Source organism: Cydia amplana, chromosome 11, assembly GCF_948474715.1.
Source record: "Cydia amplana chromosome 11, ilCydAmpl1.1, whole genome shotgun sequence".
Lineage (NCBI taxonomy): Eukaryota > Metazoa > Arthropoda > Insecta > Lepidoptera > Tortricidae > Cydia > Cydia amplana.
Genome location: NC_086079.1, coordinates 12,150,517 through 12,169,606, shown reverse-complemented (window position 1 = coordinate 12,169,606; position 19,090 = coordinate 12,150,517). Strand labels below are relative to the sequence as shown.

Below are 19,090 nucleotides of genomic sequence, written 5' to 3'. Positions count from 1 at the left end.
TAATAGGAAAATACACAGACACGTTTTTCTTACATAGTTAAGAATCAAGTACCTATCGTACCCAAGTCCAGGTATTGGATCTGGTCGAAACGTAATACTTGTTATTCTAGAGAAAAGCATGAGCCAAACTTCATTTGTATGCTGGAACTGTTAAAACTGCATAACGCAACGAAGGTGACCGCAGGCCGACAAATGCAAATGCGTTTAAGCGTCATGCCTGTACGGTGTACAAATCGTTTGTAACTAGTGAATCATGCAGGCACTGACAATCCATCTCATTCATCTATCTCATAAAGTTCCCGTCTTGATACATTGGACTCCTCCATATTTCGCCATCTGCATTCTTTTCAAATCTAAAAGGCGTCAGCTTTTTAAGGCGCAGCGAAAACTGCTGTTTTCTACTCGCTTATGTTCACAATTTACTTCTAAGATGTCTCCAAAGTCACATGCTGCCAACAGTTACTGCAACCTGGCATGATGCTAGTTTTCATCCAACCGTAGCCCGGACAACTATATTTATTACCCCCAAAACTTTTCTTGTCCACCGACTCCGGTCATTTTCGTTGTCCTGTCTATACTTACTTAACTACTCCCACTGACAATATTAACAGCAAATTGATCGCCGCAGATTACAAAGATCAAAAGTACATTGACTTTAAACGAACGACCAATTAAGATCGTTATATCGGAGAGATGCCTTTGCCATGACTATAAGTGGGCACGTTTGGCGACGCTGTTGCGACAGTAATACCACTCTTTACGAATGATCTCTTCGTTCCGTTTTTAATTGTACGAGTATCACTAGAATAGTTTATCTGTATTAGTAAGTCGGTTGTAACTGTGAATGTAAGAAATCTAACAGTAGTTACAGTTTTAGAACGGGATCGTGATATAAGCACTCCTTCATAGGATTAAAATTAAGTAGCTATGAGATGATTTAAGAATGGATTTTTCTCATATTTAATACCACTCTTATATTCAATCAGCCATCGTCATAACCGTTACCATATAAAATGTAATTAATAATACTATTAATTACATTTTATATGGTAACGTTCGCGCTCTTGTGGTCGTCAATTGCTCATTATCTTAAGGTAGTCAACTGCACATTATGAATACAATTAATTACTTTTAGGGAACATGTTTCATAAAGCACTTCATTAAACCATATTTGTCCTACTTTATTACATTACCTGCTCAATATTGCCATTTAAATAACTAAGTATTATGTTCTCACTTTTGCTATTTTACAACTATAAAAGGTTAAAACACTTCGTTTCGTCTCACTACGTCTCAAATGTATTAATTAAACGAAACTGGACTTTAATATTACAATGAAAAGAGTTAGGATTATATAGCCTTCATAAACCAATAGGTAGGTACATATGCCATTCCTTAAATCGTGACCTACGGTAAGTAGAAGAAATCTTCCGGTACACTAAATAAATATGAAACAAAATGTTCAGTACAAAAGTTAAAAACAACAGGTACTTAGTACAATCATAAAAATATAGAACTGCTTTTTGGATCTTCAATGAATCCAATAATTGTTAAAAATATTGAATAAATACAGGCGTGTTTTTGTTTACATACCTGAAAATAGAATCACTTGCATATTAATCTAACGCATTAGTTTGTAACATAAGAATAATGATGTAGGTATCTATAAACTATTAAGTACCCATGTTTTAATAACAAAGTAGCAAGTTAGTTGAATACAAGTTTCTCCAAAGGATAATAAATAACAATAAATAAACCAGAAACGTTAAGAAATAAAGCTGAAGTACGAGTAAATTAATTTAAATTCATAACTCGGCAAATGCTTTAAGTACTGTAAATATTATAGTGTGGCAATAGTACAACTAGAGTGTCCATTGCATTAAATGTATAAACAGATAATAAATTTCGTCATTATTATAATTCAGGTTATCTATGTGTCAAATCCGTTAAGCCGTTTTGAGTGATTGAACCGGATTGAACAGAGTCCGTTTAATAGCTTACTATACACCAACTTGAATAGAACAAAGTGACGGAGTGTCTTTATAAATTGACATTCACATTGCCATACTTTATCATTGAACCAACAAACACCAGTAAGCACCAACAAATATCAGTAAGAAAGAACTGTCGTTTTTAATTTCCGCCTATAAAAAGCATCCTGAGGGGTTACCGCGAAAACCGAAATTTATTCGTAAATTGCGGGGATTTATTTATTTATTTAAACTTTATTGCACAAAACACAAAAATAATGTACAAATGGCGGACTTAATGCCTAATATCATTCTCTACCAATCAACCATCGGGCCAAACAGAAACATGTAAAATTGGTGCAAGGAGAAAAAGGAATTTACTTATTAGAACTATGGTAAACAATAATTGAACAATTAATAATTCTGATAAACTACATATAGAATACACAAATAAATATACTACTACATATTGTAATGAATGAACGCTACTCGAACTCTTGTTTCAGCAGATACTTATGTAGCAACCGCTTGAAAGCTAACTTGCTCGGGGCTTGTCTTATATTGAGAGGGAGTAAATTCCAGAGACGACTCGCCTGGACAGCAAAGGAGTTAGTCATAAACCCAGTGCGGTGAGCAGGAATTGATAGTTTGAGAACACGAAATGTACGCAACTCAACGCCAGGGCGAGGGGTATCAAACGGGAACATATTTCTTAGATATCCAGGAGCAGAAGGCTCAAACAAGATTGAAAATAGAGTACAAAGTAGGTATTCGAAGTGATCTACGGCGACGGATGGAGAGCCAATTGAGCTGGCGACGGTAATAGGAAACATGATCGTAATTTACGCAAACCAAAGATATTTAAATCTTATGCCGTTGTTGAGGAGACGTTCAAGTTTGTCGAGGGACTCTTGAGTGGTATTCTAAGTACGCCTTCATTGGAGTAAAAGAGAAAGATCCCCGCAATTTGCGGATTCCGTTTTCGCGGTAGCCCCTCTGTATCGGCTGACGTAACCATTAATGCATAATATGCAGATAACCGTTCAGCCTTAGGATTGGTATAGCAAGTTCAACAAGTGCCTTTGACTTACACGTCTAAGTGGGTCACTGTCAGTCACTCGTTGTAGATCCTCTATATCATGCTCTTTATTGCCTTCAAGCTTTTTCTAACAATATATATGTGCATAAATTGTGGATAAGGATCACGAAGTCAGTAGCAGATACCGTCATTGGTTTGTGTGGCACAAAGTCTGATTGCATTTGTTTCCATCTGATAAAACCTCGGTATTAATTATGTAGTTTTATTAGTCTCCTTTCGTTCTGCCGTGTTTGATGACACTGTTTTCGTTCCAATGGTTAAATAATAATATAATTTTATCTATTTAGCGAAAAGCTTTTACTGCGACTGGAGTCTAAACTATAATTATAAATACATATTATATTAACCAATTTATCGGTGCTAGGGTGTTATATGCGCGTTGCTGACCCTAACACCCCGCAATTTTTTTTCTAGTAAGTATGTATGATTTGGTTTTAAAAATACCTGCGTAATACCCAATATACGTCGTAGAATTAATAAATGCGAAATGAGATCATTAAACACATAGAACTATGATATGATTAAACAAACGAGAAAAATAAATAAGCTTCCGTGTTGGCATCTACATATGTACAGTCGCCGCCGGGGTCCCGTTGTTTCCCACAAAGTTTTAAGTCATAATGTATTGTTTGTCATATTATCATTAGTCATAAAACTGAAACGCGTCACTTTTCAGGATTGCCATAAAACAAACCTAACCTAACCTAACCTAGGTTAGGTTAGGTTTGTTTTATGGCAATCCTGAAAAGTGACGCGTTTCTGAACCAAATGAATTATGACTAACGAAATTTTCTGAAAAAAAAAAAATTCGGGCAAACAATACATTATGGCTTAAAACTATTTCGGAAACAATAGAGACCCACAGTCGCCACCTGATATATCGGAGCGGCCGAGGGCCTCAAATATATCTGAATCTGAACACACTCTATTAGCGCCTTGACAATAGAGGCGTGTTCAGTCAGATACCTGTGAGCGCCTAGGCCGCGGGCCGCTCCGGCATATCTGATGGCAACTCTACCTACCTATAGCCAAATACAACAAAAACTCATTGCAAATTAGCTACCTCGAGCGAGGCTAGGAAAACAAACACCTCGCAAAATTAACGCTTGACACAGGGATGGAAAGTTGGACACACCCAAAACCCGCACCGTGAGAGAGACCATAAGAAGATGGTGTTTCGAGTATGAACGCACTCAACCGCAAACTTTGAGGTTAAATACGTCTATGACTGCATCCGTAACCACACCGTGCGTAATGTCAGTACTATTTACTTTTACAATTTAGGGAATTCGTAAATGACCAACGCTTCGTGCCATTTTCCTTACCTTCGTCACGAGTAAGTAATTAGATAAATTAGAAAAGTAATTGTGAGAAGATACGGTAAAAGGGCAATCAGTCTAATGACCATTTACAGGGAGTAAGCCGGTTGCAACAAACAGTTTTGTGTAAAGTTGGTAACAACTAACAGTCAGTAACAAAAGTTGCTAAGCGTACGAAGTGTTCAAAATGATCTTGACGCGACTTTATTGTTGAGAGAATAAGAGCGTGGCAAGGTAATTTTGAACACCTCGCCGGCTTAGCAACTTCTGCTGCTGACTGTAGGTACATTTATTTAATGCTGATTTTTTTGTTAGTGTAATAACCGGTACAGTCCCAAAAATAACGGCGAGTTATTTTTCTTGGCATTAAATAATTACGGACCTTAAATTTAATTGTTGCTATGAATACGAGTAAATAAGCCTATTTTAACTAGTTACTGTATGTGTAGGTACCGAACTGTAAAATAATTACTTTTTCACCTCAGCAGCTCGAACAAGGGTACTTTGCTACTTAAAAACAGTGAGCAAAATCTCATTTTGCTCACTGAGTGAGACAAAATGAGCAAAATGCGATTTTGCTCACTCAGTGAGCAAAATTCGATTTTGCTCACTGTTTTTAAGTAGCAAAGTACCCTTGTTCGAGATGCTGAGGTGAAAATTTAATTGTTGGCATATCTTAAGAAAACATGAGTGAATAGAGGTAAGTGATGAAGAAGGAATCTCTCTAATATGTTCTCACTGCTGAGGTGAAAAGTTTTGTGAACTACACGAGATCAAAGTTATTTACATCTCGTGCGCTTTTGAGTCCCTTACTACGCTCAAGATTCTAAATTAGATTCACGAGCGTAGCGAGTGAATCTATTATAGAATCTTTCGCTTGCACGGGACTCAAAATAAGCACTCGAAGAAATATCAAACTTTGATCTCTTGTTGTACAAATAACTATTGTTGTCATTGTTTAAGATTCATACAATGTGTGAATGAACGTATGGTAGCATCACCCGACCAATAAAAAAAAGGAAATTTCACAAACAGCAACGCTCGAATCTACTTATTTGACTTTGGTCGCAATCCGCAATCAACTAGTGTCGAAAACTGCCTTTCCCATTTTCCTTCACCGGAACGTACGCTACACTTCTTGTGAGACCTGTTTATTAGCAAATTACGAAGGACAAGTTATTGATAACGTTAGTCAATCTCCACACAAAGTACGGGTCTTCTTTGGTGCCACCGCGATTAACATATACAATATACATACATAGTTTTATACAGAGATAGGCATTTTTCGGCTATATCTCGCTTCGAATAAACGATGGGTAATTCGTCGCTAATGCGATTAATTGTGAATACTTCAACAGCGAACCAATTTAATTAAACGTCCGTATTTTCGAATGCCGATTGATTTATTCCACCTATCTTTCGACTAAATTCTGAATAATCAAGAAGATTTCACCCGTATTAACTACCCCTTTGGGCTTAGATCACTTCGGTTGTCAGATAGTTGTAATTTTGCTACTAGCACTTGGTTGTTGACAATTAAATAGGGAAGATTAGAGGAATCGTAAGCGCCCCATTTGTCACTGTTTAAACAGTTCTGATATAGTACATTAGAATCACACACGCACACCCACTCACACCCACACACACACGCACGCACACACACACACACACACACACACACACACACACACACACACACACACACACTTAATAATAATAATGTATATTTTAGCTTAAGTTAGTGTAAGGTCGTTTTATAGATTAGACTATACTAAACTAAATTAAATTCAAATATATATCGAATTGTTAGAACGAAAATGTTGGCTGGGAAGAGCGGGGTCTAGGAGACTCCATTAACTGTATTGTTAAAACGAAACATTTACCTAAATAAATAATTTTTCATTTTCATTTTTCATTTTTCACATCACATACCTGAAAGGTGAATTCGTAAATGCTCCAGATCGCAGGTGTTTGCGATAAATATGTCTGGGCCTTTACGAATGACCGTCCGTGGTTTGTCTAAAGTTTTACGCCTTGCCTTGGCCAGGAAGTGAGATTTTCATTTCGCGTAGCGGGAAGAAAATCCCTCTTACGGGCTACTACTACTTACTAGGGTGACGTAAAATATTTACCCATCTATTTTTAATTGTAAATTATTTGTGACAGCTTATTTCGCGCGGAGGAATTATTTTAGATTAGGTAATCGCCAATTTTTTTCCGGATTTACATTTCTCATTCGCGGAACATTATTTGTAAAATTAGGTTATTAGGTTTTAAGCAGAAGTCAACTACTCATTCAAAACATATGGGTGGACCTTGCTCATAAGTGATCATCACTACATACTCGTAGTATAAAACAAAGCCGCTTCCTGCTGTCTGTCTGTATGCTTAGATCTTTAAAACTACACAACGGATTTTGATACGGTGTTTTTAATAAGTAGATAGAGTGATTCAAGAGGAAGTATGTATAATTTGTTAACCCGTGCGAAGCCGGGGCGGGTCGCTAGTATATCAATAATAATGTTAATAAACGCAACTTTGTATGGGGACGGCCTGGTCTGTCTTTACAATTGACTTATCTTTGCTACTCGTAAGGAAGTCAAGGTGTTTATAGGAAGGCGCAAATACCATGTATCCCTTTACCGATTCGCTTAGTAAACATATATGAAAGCGCAATAGAGCTGTGGTAGCGTCATCGATAGATAGGAGATAGGAGCGGTAACAATATAAATGGGTATTATTTGATGTTGTTGTTGTTGTGTATTTGCAATGTGTATGTGTATTACACATTACTTACACCTTTTTAACTTACTGAGACTTTAGTTAGGATAATAGATAAAACATTCTTATTTACCTAAAATGTAATTGCTTTGATATTTATAGTGGCAAACTTATTATTCGGTATTTCTCTAAGATTCCCACGATACAGGCTGTGCCTAGTGTGGGGATCACTGTACTGCTTTTATTGGTACTTCTGTATTTCCTGAAATAAATATACATTGTACAATTTGGACTTACATATTCGGTCAGACTTAATAATCCCTCCGTAGGTACCTATATGAAGATTTATTAAGGCTATCAGTTAAACGGTAATTTTATTCAGTTTCATATTGTATATAACTATCGTTAATTTTAACTATATCCTCTTCGTATAGAAATTCATACAACAGATTACTGACATCCACTATATAGGTACTACCGCATCGTACGCATGGAATATAAGTAATACCTAATATCTATTCTGGGAGACCGAGCTTTGCTCGGAAAACATATAAAAACTCAAACATGCGCGTTTTTCCAGAGATAAGACCTAGCTAGATCGATTTTTCGTCCCCGTACATAGTAAATTTCATCGAAATCGTTAGAGCCGTTTCCGAGATCCCCGAAATATAATTATATATAATAAAAGGCGGTATCGTAATTTAGCGGTCTTCACATCACTATAATAACCGGGAATGCGACAGCACTATGACGTCTGTCATCTAGAAGATCGGTTTTTGCGCGTGATCAGCGTCGCGTATTACCTAAGTCCAAAACTCTGATTATTATTGTGATTCCCTAATAAATATTGTTTAAAATGGTGCTCTGGTGTTTTTACCCTTACAGCTTCAGAAGTGCGATAGTGGATTCCCGCCTACTACGATATAATTTGTCGAAATTGACATTACAAAATTTACCGCGCGTAGTCCTTCCTTGTTTCATTGTTCTGATCGTTAATCTGATTGTAATGAGTAAATGCACCAACACCACTCATCAGTTAGGGACTTAAATATACAAAGTCCAAGGTTGGTGTCAAAATCATACCTACAAGAATAACCTAAAAACTAACCTGTGCCGGCTATTGGCTGCTAGCGTATCGAGCCTATGCCGTGTGTTTTGTGTGTTTTGTGTTTGCTTTCAGATACCTATTTCAGTTTATGTACATCAATGATCATGACTGTCAAAAATAATACATATTGACAGTGTAATAATGCTGCTGGCATGTATGTATTACAATATCCACAGCAGAAGATCACAAGACATAAGCTGACAGATACCATTAGGTACAATTGAATTTTGATATTGGTATGAATAAAATAAATCCTTGGGATTACAGAGTAACTCAGGTAAAAGTTAACTCAGATACGTAACATAATGTGATTAAGTATGTCTACATGACATATTAACAAAATACTATGAACATTTTCTAAAGTTTGTGTCGTGGTGAAATTTACATTCAAGTAAAAAGCATATTATAAAACAAGTTTGGTAATGTAAATTTAGCCTTGATTGATGATATATGTATGGTGGTATTATGCTTTCATGATTAACAATGAGTGCTATTTAATACTTTATCCTTTCAGTCAAATTAAAATAGATTACAAGTTTTCAAAAACACTGGAATATTGGTTACAACGACAATGAGGAGAAATTACTTGTTGTTTCATATGTGTGTGTGTGTGTGTGTGTGTGTGTGTGTGATATTACACATGCTTATTGCAACTGAAATAATGCTTTGTTGGTATGTTTTTGGTTTGTGTAATTTCCAGAAATTTGACAGCAATGATTCTTGAATTGAACGACCATACCGTCGTTGAACGCTAGAGTGACTATCGGGCCAGGCCTCTATAATGAACCCGAATGGACATGGGTAATATTTCAAAGTTAATTGGTTATGGATGCCAGGTATATTATGTCCTAGTGCTGATAATTCATATATGGAGAAAATATGTTGATAAGTGGCTAATCTCCGATGTCATGGAAAATGAGGTATTTATTTAGAAATAAAATGTTTGTTCATGTTGTACATGTATACTAACGGTCAGTATGTGTTACATTGACTGTGTGTGGTTAGTAAAATGCGCTTTGTGAATAAGCGAAAGGTGACATTTATTTCAAGCTGGTTAGTATTGTCTGCGACAAATGTAGTCGCTCCAAGTTTTCAGAGTCTCCTCGGGCTGAATATTTTAAAAGACAGTTCATATCACATATAACCTCCTGCATCTTTGCAATTAACATTAAGCTGCAGACATACTGATAAATAAGGCAGTAAATCATTTGAAATGTTGAGAAAATTTCTGTCTGTACATCTTATTGATTGGTTCTATAGGTATGAAAGATCTTATGAATGTTTATACAAATTAATTGCATACAGCTTACAGTATGTTGTGGTTGTTGTTTTGTTCATTGGGATGTTGGTTTAAGTTTGCATTGCATGTGATATAAGACTATCCTTCAGAGGATGGTTGTTACTGATATTTGCGGTGTAGGCCTTAAGAGGCGGACCATTGCATGTGATATAAGACATCCTTAAGAGGATGGATGTTACTGGTATTTGCGGTGTAGGCCTTAAGAGGCGGACCATTGCATGTGATATAAGACATCCTTAAGAGGATGGTTGTTACTGGTATTTGCAGTGTAGGCCTTAAGAGGCGGACCATTGCATGTGATATAAGACTTTCCTTAAGAGGATGGTTGTTACTGGTATTTGCAGTGTAGGCCTTAAGAGGTGAACCATTGCATGTGATATAAGACATCCTTAAGAGGATGGTTGTTACTGGTATTTGCGGTGTAGGCCTTAAGAGGCGGACCATTGCATGTGATATAAGACATCCTTAAGAGGATGGATGTTACTGGTATTTGCGGTGTAGGCCTTAAGAGGCGGACCATTGCATGTGATATAAGACATCCTTAAGAGGATGGTTGTTACTGGTATTTGCAGTGTAGGCCTTAAGAGGCGGACCATTGCATGTAATATAAGACTTTTCTTAAGAGGATGGTTGTTACTGGTATTTGCAGTGTAGGCCTTAAGAGGTGGACCATTGCATGTGATATAAGACTATCCTTAAGAGGATGGTTGTTACTGGTATTTGCTGCAATGCAGGCCTTAAAAGGCGGACCGTTGCATGTGAGCTTAGATTATCCTTAATAGGCTAATTTTGTTACTGGTATATCTGCAGTGCAGGCCTTAAGAGGCGGACCATTGCATGTGATACAAGACTATCCTTAACAGGCTAGTTTGTTCCTGGTATCTGCAGTGCAGGCTTTAAGAGGCGGACCATTGCATGTGATATGATATTATCCTTAAGAGGACCATTATTTCTACTACCGATAAATGTTTTATCTATATCGTATCGTACTATTTGTTGTTGACCTTGAGAGGTTGGCTTGAGACCTTGTTTACAAAAGGATATTTTAATGACCTTAAGACTGATGATCTCAAGGTTACCTTGAAAGGGTTGCTTGCACTTATACCTTCTAGGGATCGCTGGCGAAGTACCGGATCCAGTAGAGTTGGAGGGAGTGCCTGTTCAAAATACCCAGTTGGAGCGAGTGCGTGCACCGGGCTCCGTGACAACCTTATCGTGAAGGGCTGACTTCTACGGTCGTTGCCCTTGTAGGCAAGGGCAGTGGTGTCCTAGCCTAGGCAGCTCCGCACATGCATGAGACGTGTCCCATGTTACCCTCTCACGAGTTGTACGCATTTGTGTGCGTACATGCGAGGGAGTCTTACATCCTACAACGGAGAAGCCAATTAATAATGAACTGGTGGAGGCTACCTCCACCTGGTGAAGACCCAGCTTGCAGCGACTGCGTTGGCTGTGGCAGCCTTCAGTGGCTGCGCTGATGACAGTGACCTTCGGGGCGCCGGTCGGGTCAGGCGATGGCCGAGCTAAAAGGCGGTATCGTAATTAAGCGGTCTTCACATCACTATAATAACCGGGAATGCGACAGCACTATGACGTCTGTCATCTAGAAGATCGGTTTTTGCGCGTGATCAGCGTCGCGTATTACCTAAGTCCAAAACTCTGATTATTATTGTGATTCCCTAATAAATATTGTTTAAAATGGTGCTCTGGTGTTTTTACCCTTACAATAAATAAATAAATAAACAAGAATTTCTCGTTTAAAGGTATTACATAGATAGATTAAGATTTACATGGGTTTCGTCATCAAAACTTGTCTAAACGGAAATGAATATCTAAATAATAAAACGATTTTCCACTGGTGGTTTACCTAAAGTGATATTTTATTATAAGAGGCAAAATAATCACTTATTAATCGATACAAAATATTGTGGGCGCCGATAGGTTAGTGTTAAATTACGAAATTTACACCAATTTGTCCGTGCGTAATATTGTAAATTATATTTGACATTAAGTATCCATTAATAAGCAATTGCTGTTAACGATTTGTGTATTGTTTTATGAGACTAATCAGGAATGTTATCCAACAACATTAATAATTAGGATGACGCAAAAACTTTATAAAAGAACCAAAAAACGTTATGTATCTTCCTCGCTCTTAAATATAAAATAATAAATAGTACTTACTATAAAAATATTGTATTATAAATAGAAAAAAGTCCTAGTGCTGATACATAGAAACATGCTTAAGAGGCCGGTATCGATTTTAGTCGCAAAAATGTAAAATTGATAGATTTAGTCGATGAAATTGTACACCTTTTGTTACGTAATAGAAATAACAAGTAATGGTATCTATTAGCACGTCTTCTTATCTTGCATTTGTACAGATCATTTTTTTGAAAACTGACTCAGTAAATTAGTAATGATTTTTTTTCTGATGGACGTTTAGGTAAACGCGCGTAAAGCACTGATTTAGTCGATCTTATTTGTAAATTTCGTAAAGTTTGGACTGCTAAAAATAGTAATTATGTATTACACATATCCTATACTCCAACTTGCATAGACTACATTTTTATTATATGATATTGAACAAGAGTAAATGAAAGTTAGACGAAATCAATTTTCACCAGAAATTACTTCATAACAAGTGAATATTTTTCGTGAAAATCGACTTAATTTCAACGTAATTTTGATACTTAAACAATCTACAACATTTTCTGAAACTGTTCTTATACATAATTTTTATAATTTATAACTATAATTTTTTGATGAATTTTTAAAAACTGCCCCTTCTCGTCATATATTGCCGGTGACGCACGCTCGGGACCTTATTATTAAAAGGCAAGATGAGAAGACGTGTCAATAGAAACCAATACTTGTTATTTAGATATTAAGTAACGAAAGGAGTACAATTTCAACGACTAAATCTATCGATTTTACATTTTGGCTCTAAAATCGTTAACGGAGCCTTAAACCTGAATTCACATAATCTTTTGCTTATAAACTATTACTTATTACAGTTTTTAGCAGTTGCCGGAACAACGGAAATTATTCACGACCTTAGCTAACGCTAATTTTGTAGGTGAGTAAGTGTACCTATCAAGTTAGAGGTAATTTTGTGGCGATTTTCGAGGTTAGCGTCTTGTTTTAATTTGTAGTGTCGTCGTAGTAAAGTCGTGGGATATAAGTGTTTTACGTAATTATGAATAGCCCCTTATACAAATATCTGGGAGTCCAAGTTTCACTCGGAAAACATAAAAAAATCAAAAATGTGCGTTTTCCCAGAGATGATAGCTAGCTAGATCGGTTTTCGCCCCCAAAAAACCCCATATAGCAAATTTCATCGAAATCGTTAGAGCCGTTTCCGAGATCCCCGTAATATATCAAATTATACATAAATATTTACAAGAATTGCTCGTTTAAAGGTGATAAGTGCAGAAGCTAGGTGCAGTACAATACTAACATTTTAAACCAAAATACAGAGCAAACAAAAACAATTAAATAACGATTATCATTATCTTACCTTTTGATAAGCGACTGCATACTGTGTATTTCAAATTCCGAAATTCCAAGTCCATTGTAAACTGAAACAAAGATGGAGATATTTGAATACAAGTACCTACTTAGTACTTACTTAAATAAATGACAAAAACACGAAATGCTTTCTGTAGTATCATCACTACACCTTATAAAACAAAGTCTCCCGCCGCCGCGTCTGTCTGTTTGTGTGTATGTATGTTCGCGATAATCACAAAAACTACTGAACGGATTTTCATGCGGTTTTCAACTTTAAATAGAGTGATTCTTGAGGAAGGTTTAGTTGTATAATTTGTTAAGGTTTTGTGTAACCCATGCGAAGCCGGGGCGGATCGCGCTAGTTCATAGCATAGCTCCGAATCGAACAAAAACTTCGATTATGTACTCCGATAGTTAACTGTTCTACACAAAAGTTTGAACAAAGAAGAAATGTATGACAGGATCAGAACTTCAAGAGATTCATAAACGATTAGTGATAATGAGAAGAGAGTAAAGCCGCATTCACATGTGTTTGCCGTGTTGTATTGTGTTGCTCTGTGGCTTGATGGTTACTGTTCACATCTATATGACGTGTTATGAGATTTTTGAAGTGAAAACTACTTTAGCGGCGCTGTGCACTTTTTGTGATGGGGAAAAATTTTTAAACTCGCGAGAGCGTAAGACGTAAGGCGTAAGATGTCATTGAGTTTTGACTTCTGTCGGCACTCCTGGAGTGCAACCCGTTGTTTTTTTAAACAGTACCGTCTTAGCTCTCTGAGTATGCATTTGTTATGTTTTTTTTATGAATCACGACGTCACAAGTGTCACAACACAACACTGGCGCGTGCACACTAGTCACTAGCCTGGGGCCTTACCATGATGTCCTTATTGCGATTCTGTTTAGGACCTAACCTGAATCGCTAAAGGACGGAGCTATGCGACTCATATAGTTCCGTCCTTTAGCGAATCTGTTTTGGTCCTAAACAGGACATCATGGTGAGGCCCCTGATCCCTGATCCCTATTGTTTCGTGTCGCTGCACCGCTCTCCACCACACCCGGACTGATGCAGACCGGGATCGCTTGTGATGCGACACAACACTACCCGTCACATCACAACACACTGAATCAAAGAAATGTAAACGCATAATTATATGTGGAACGGATACCGTTCAGATGCGTCACAACACGTCAGGTCAGACCAATGTAGTAGTAGTAGTAATCACTTTATTGTACACAACACAGGTTTACATAATATTTATAAAAATAAAGGTACAATGTAAATGCGACTTAACGATGACCGAGTTTATTTTATTTGTCTGCGAGTATTTTCTCTTAGAAAATCAACTGATCAACTTTTAATACATATTTAGGATTACATTATATACATTTAGTCGTAACTTTCTTACGCGAGATAATAGTAGCTATACATTCGATTTGTCGCCGATTAATGAAAAATAATAATTAATAATTACCACATATTTATCAAAAATAAAAGATTTTGCGGAACCATTGTAACTGAAGTGCCAGACACTTGTGGAATGAGCATGAATGCACTTCTGCAGCTACATTATAAAGGGGATATATTACCCCAATTTTCATATTTGCTTCACTGAACCAACAGAATACAGTTTTTAAGTCGTTAAATTTACCTAATCATCCGTTTCAGTTACTTTAAGTTTCAATTTGCAATTACACTTGTTGTACAATGTACAATACGCTAAGAATGCAAGAACTACAATGTTGGAAATACACAATGTATCTGTCGGAGGCAGATCGTAAAATCGGCCATATCGAGATATTCCTAGGCATACCATGAAACGCCGCCATTTCATGATCTGACTAGCGACTACCAGCCATATCGTTCAAACATCAACGTTTGACGATTTGCCTAGCGACGTTTAGGCATATCAAATAAGTAGGGTGTGATATTCCTAGGCATAATTGTCACATAGAATGTAATTAGAGCTTATTTATACATATACTGTCTAGGTTAAGTATAGCTTAAGTGTGTAAAAAAATTGTAATTTAAAATCCCTGTTGTGACAATAAATGCTTTATCTATCTATCTATCATATCATGAATCGCCGGCATTTCATGATCTGCCTAGCGCGACCATCAGCCATATCGTGCAAACTCAAGGGGTGATATTCCTAGGCAGATCATGAAACGCCGGCATTTCATGATCTACCTAGCGACCACCAGCCATATCGTGCAAACCTCAATGGGTGATATTCCTAGGCAGATCATGAAACGCCGGCATTTCATGATCTGCCTAGCGACGACCAGCCATATCGTGCAAACCTCAAGGGGTGATATTCCTAGGCAGATCATGAAACGCCGGCATTTCATGATCTGCCTAGCGCGACCACCAGCCATATCGTGAAAACCTCAATGGGTGATATTCCTAGGCAGATCATGAAACGCCGGCATTTCATGATCTGCCTAGCGACCACCAGCCATATCGTGCAAACCTCAATGGGTGATATTCCTAGGCAGATCATGAATCGCCGGCATTTCATGATCTGCCTAGCGACGACCAGCCATATCGTGCAAATCTCAAGGGGTGATATTCCTAGGCAGATCATGAAACGCCGGCATTTCATGATCTGCCTAGCGACGACCAGCCATATCGTGCAAATCTCAAGGGGTGATATTCCTAGGCAGATCATGAAACGCCGGCATTTCATGATCTGCCTGGCGACGACCAGCCATTTCGTGCAAACCTCAAGGAGTGATATTCCTAGACAGATCATGAAACGCCGGCATTTCATGATCTGCCCAGCGACGACCAGCCATATCGTGCAAACCTCAAGGGGTGATATTCCTAGGCAGATCATGAAACGCCGGCATTTCATGATCTGCCTAGCGCGACCACCAGCCATATCGTGAAAACCTCAATGGGTGATATTCCTAGGCAGATCATGAAACGCCGGTATTTCATGATCTGCCTAGCGACCACCAGCCATATCGTGCAAACCTCAATGGGTGATATTCCTAGGCAGATCATGAAACGCCGGCATTTCATGATCTGCCTAGCGACGACCAGCCATATCGTGCAAATCTCAAGGGGTGATATTCCTAGGCAGATCATGAAACGCCGGCATTTCATGATCTGCCTGGCGACGACCAGCCATATCGTGCAAACCTCAAGGGGTGATATTCCTAGGCAGATCATGAAACGCCGGCATTTCATGATCTGCCTAGCGACCACCAGCCATATCGTGCAAACCTCAATGGGTGATATTCCTAGGCAGATCATGAAACGCCGGCATTTCATGATCTGCCTAGCGACGACCAGCCATATCGTGCAAACCTCAAGGGGTGATATTCCTAGGCAGATCATGAAACGCCGGCATTTCATGATCTGCCTAGCGCGACCACCAGCCATATCGAGCAAACCTCAAGGCTCAAAAGAAAAGTTTACGTTCCGAAATGGCGGCGTTTCATGATATGCCTAGGAATATCTCATCAATTATTTTACGATGCGCCCGGTATGTAGCTAGGAATATCAACGAATACATTGGTCTGACCGATCTGCCGCCTCTTTTATAAGGCAGATCGTGATACGCCTGGGTTAATCTTAGTCAGATCATGAAATGGCGGCGTTTCATGATATGCCTAGGAATATCTCGATATGCCCGATTTTACGATCTGCCGCCGACATATCCATTACCCAGGTGGCCTAGCCAAGGTGACAATCGCTTGCGCTTCGCCATTGAATCGCTTTGTGCCTCTTTATCACTCTTCCATATTAGTTTGATAGTGACAGTTGCGTTTCGTTCGCTACGGAACGTTAGAGATAGGTATGTTATCTACGGGGCCAGTTCAATGATTTATAACTCAAGATATGTTATAGGCGTTTCAATATTGAAGCGCTTACCTTGTGACAAATTGGACAAGTTGCCTTTAGTCGCGGCTGGACAAGCGAGAAATGTGCACGTGCTAACGAGCTCCCGCACACCGAAAGAGAAAGAGACGACCTTATGTTTAACAACGAGTGTGACAATGATGGATGGAATGAGAAAATTAACCAAAAATAACAGATTTATTCGTAGGTACAGAAATAAATATATAGAAGTATTTTTTGTGCTCCTCAAGTATGAGTATAACCTATGTTAGATAGGTACAATAAATAAATTATCAAAACATGCTGACTTGCTGACCATGGCTCCCACCTCTGGTTATAGGCATTTACTTTTATTAAACTTTTAGGCTTGAAAATCTAAGACCGCTTAGCATTCGCGATTGTGAAATACATAATTCAAACGATTTTATTAGATTACCTACCTTAAAACCTTCAGAGTCTAGATCCTGTCATCTGTCATCTTTCAAACGAATGAAAAAAAAACAACGGGTTGCACTCCGGGAGTGCCGACAGAAGTGAAAACTCAATGACTAGTCCAAAATGTCTGCAGCACTATGTATAATTGAGCCATCCTCCTTTCTATTGAAAAACTTTAGTTCCGTAATTGCTGGCCAGTGAGCTTAAATTTGTAGCGTTTAAAATTCGAATAGAAATTGTAAAGTTACCTTGTAGACCTCGCATCTAAATATATTTGGTCATGATATTTTGAGTTTTATTCACCAGTACTAGAGTTCACTTTTATTAGCGATTTCATCAAGATGTAGCTTTATTGAATTATATTTGAGTGATATAAAGTAAGAATGTAACTGTGAGATCCTCGTATTTCAGCCCGTACAAGATTAGAACATTGAGCTTTATTGCTTAATATAAAAGTCCAGTTTTAAATAATTGACCTGATTATGATACGTTAAGACTAAAGTTCTTTGGTGAATAAAAACGAAACAGCAGGCTCAGGCATACATTTTCGCCGCGCGGTAGAAAGAGAGGGCTACGCCTTACGCCTTACGTCTTACGCCTTACGGTCACGTGTCACCTGTTACGAGTTTAACATTTTTTCCCCAGCACAAAAAGTGCACAGCGCCGCTAAAGAAGTTTTCACTTCAAAAACTGAATTAACAATTGGATTTTGGTAGCAAAAAAGAATACATCATACCTACTTATTCGTAGGTATATTTATTGCGCTTAAGTCATACGTGTTATCAAATCACAAATACAATTATAATTATTATTCGTTAAATAAGGAAAATCCATCTGTATAGAATAGGATGCATGTACATTTTTCAGTTTGCGTCATAGGCGTGAATAGCTAACTTACAGGCCAATTCGAACGTACACTGACATCAGAATGATATAGCTAAATGATGTAATTTAGCTATCGTTCGTCTCGCTCGCACCAAATAGGTACATGTACGGATAACTGCGAGCGAAATGCATGATAACTATAGCTGGTCAACCAAATCTTGTCAGTAAAAAAGGCGCGAAATTCAAATTTTCTATGGGACGATATCCCTTCGCGCCTACATTTTTCAAATTTGCCGCCTTTTTCTACTGTCAAGATCTGGTTGACCAAGTATAAATGATATCATTTAGCTTCGAATTGGCTATTATGAAGTTGGTACAATAAACGAAACCTGTAACATCACAATAAATCCTCGTTCTTTATTGCAAAGACATGTTCCACTCCAACCTTTATTGACCGAAGCGTAGCGAAGGTCTACGTTTTGACTCGGGCATTTTGCTTTTGTATGTCCGGATGTTCTCCTCTGCAGGTCGCAATTCTTAACCGATTTTCGTGAAATTCTGTGACCGAATTCTATGACTAAATAAAATTTTTTTGTCGATCCGGTTTTTGGAAATTTTTCAAAATGGCGGAGTCGTGATAGCTCCCGCCTAAACAAATAGTCGTATCGGTATCATTAGAGTTTTTTCTTTTTGAGATATGTTTATAGATTAAATGGCCAAAAATTCAGAAAATGTGTATCGCTGGTTTTGGCGGTATTTAGATATTTAGTTTTTACTTGAGAATGAGTAGCTAAATTTCGTCAGCTTTAGTAAGAACTATAATGGCGTATTTTGCAAACGTTCGCTTTTTTTAACCGCCTTCAAAAAAAAAGGAGGTTCTCAGTTTGACCCGTATGTATGTATGTATGTATGTATGTATGTATATTTGTTCGCGATTATCTCGCGTTTGGCT

The 19,090-nt window shown here is 37.8% G+C and overlaps 1 protein-coding gene across 1 annotated transcript in view; it reads right to left on the bottom strand.

Annotated features, from left to right (window-relative positions):
* Positions 1-19,090, bottom strand: part of LOC134652071 (ATP-binding cassette sub-family G member 4) — a 71,721-nt gene that overhangs the window by 31,872 nt on the left and 20,759 nt on the right. The window contains exon 2 of the mRNA XM_063507223.1: positions 13,038-13,098. Coding sequence (XP_063363293.1) covers positions 13,038-13,092 — 55 coding nt within the window. The 5' untranslated portion in view covers positions 13,093-13,098. The remainder of the gene's footprint in view (positions 1-13,037; positions 13,099-19,090) is intronic.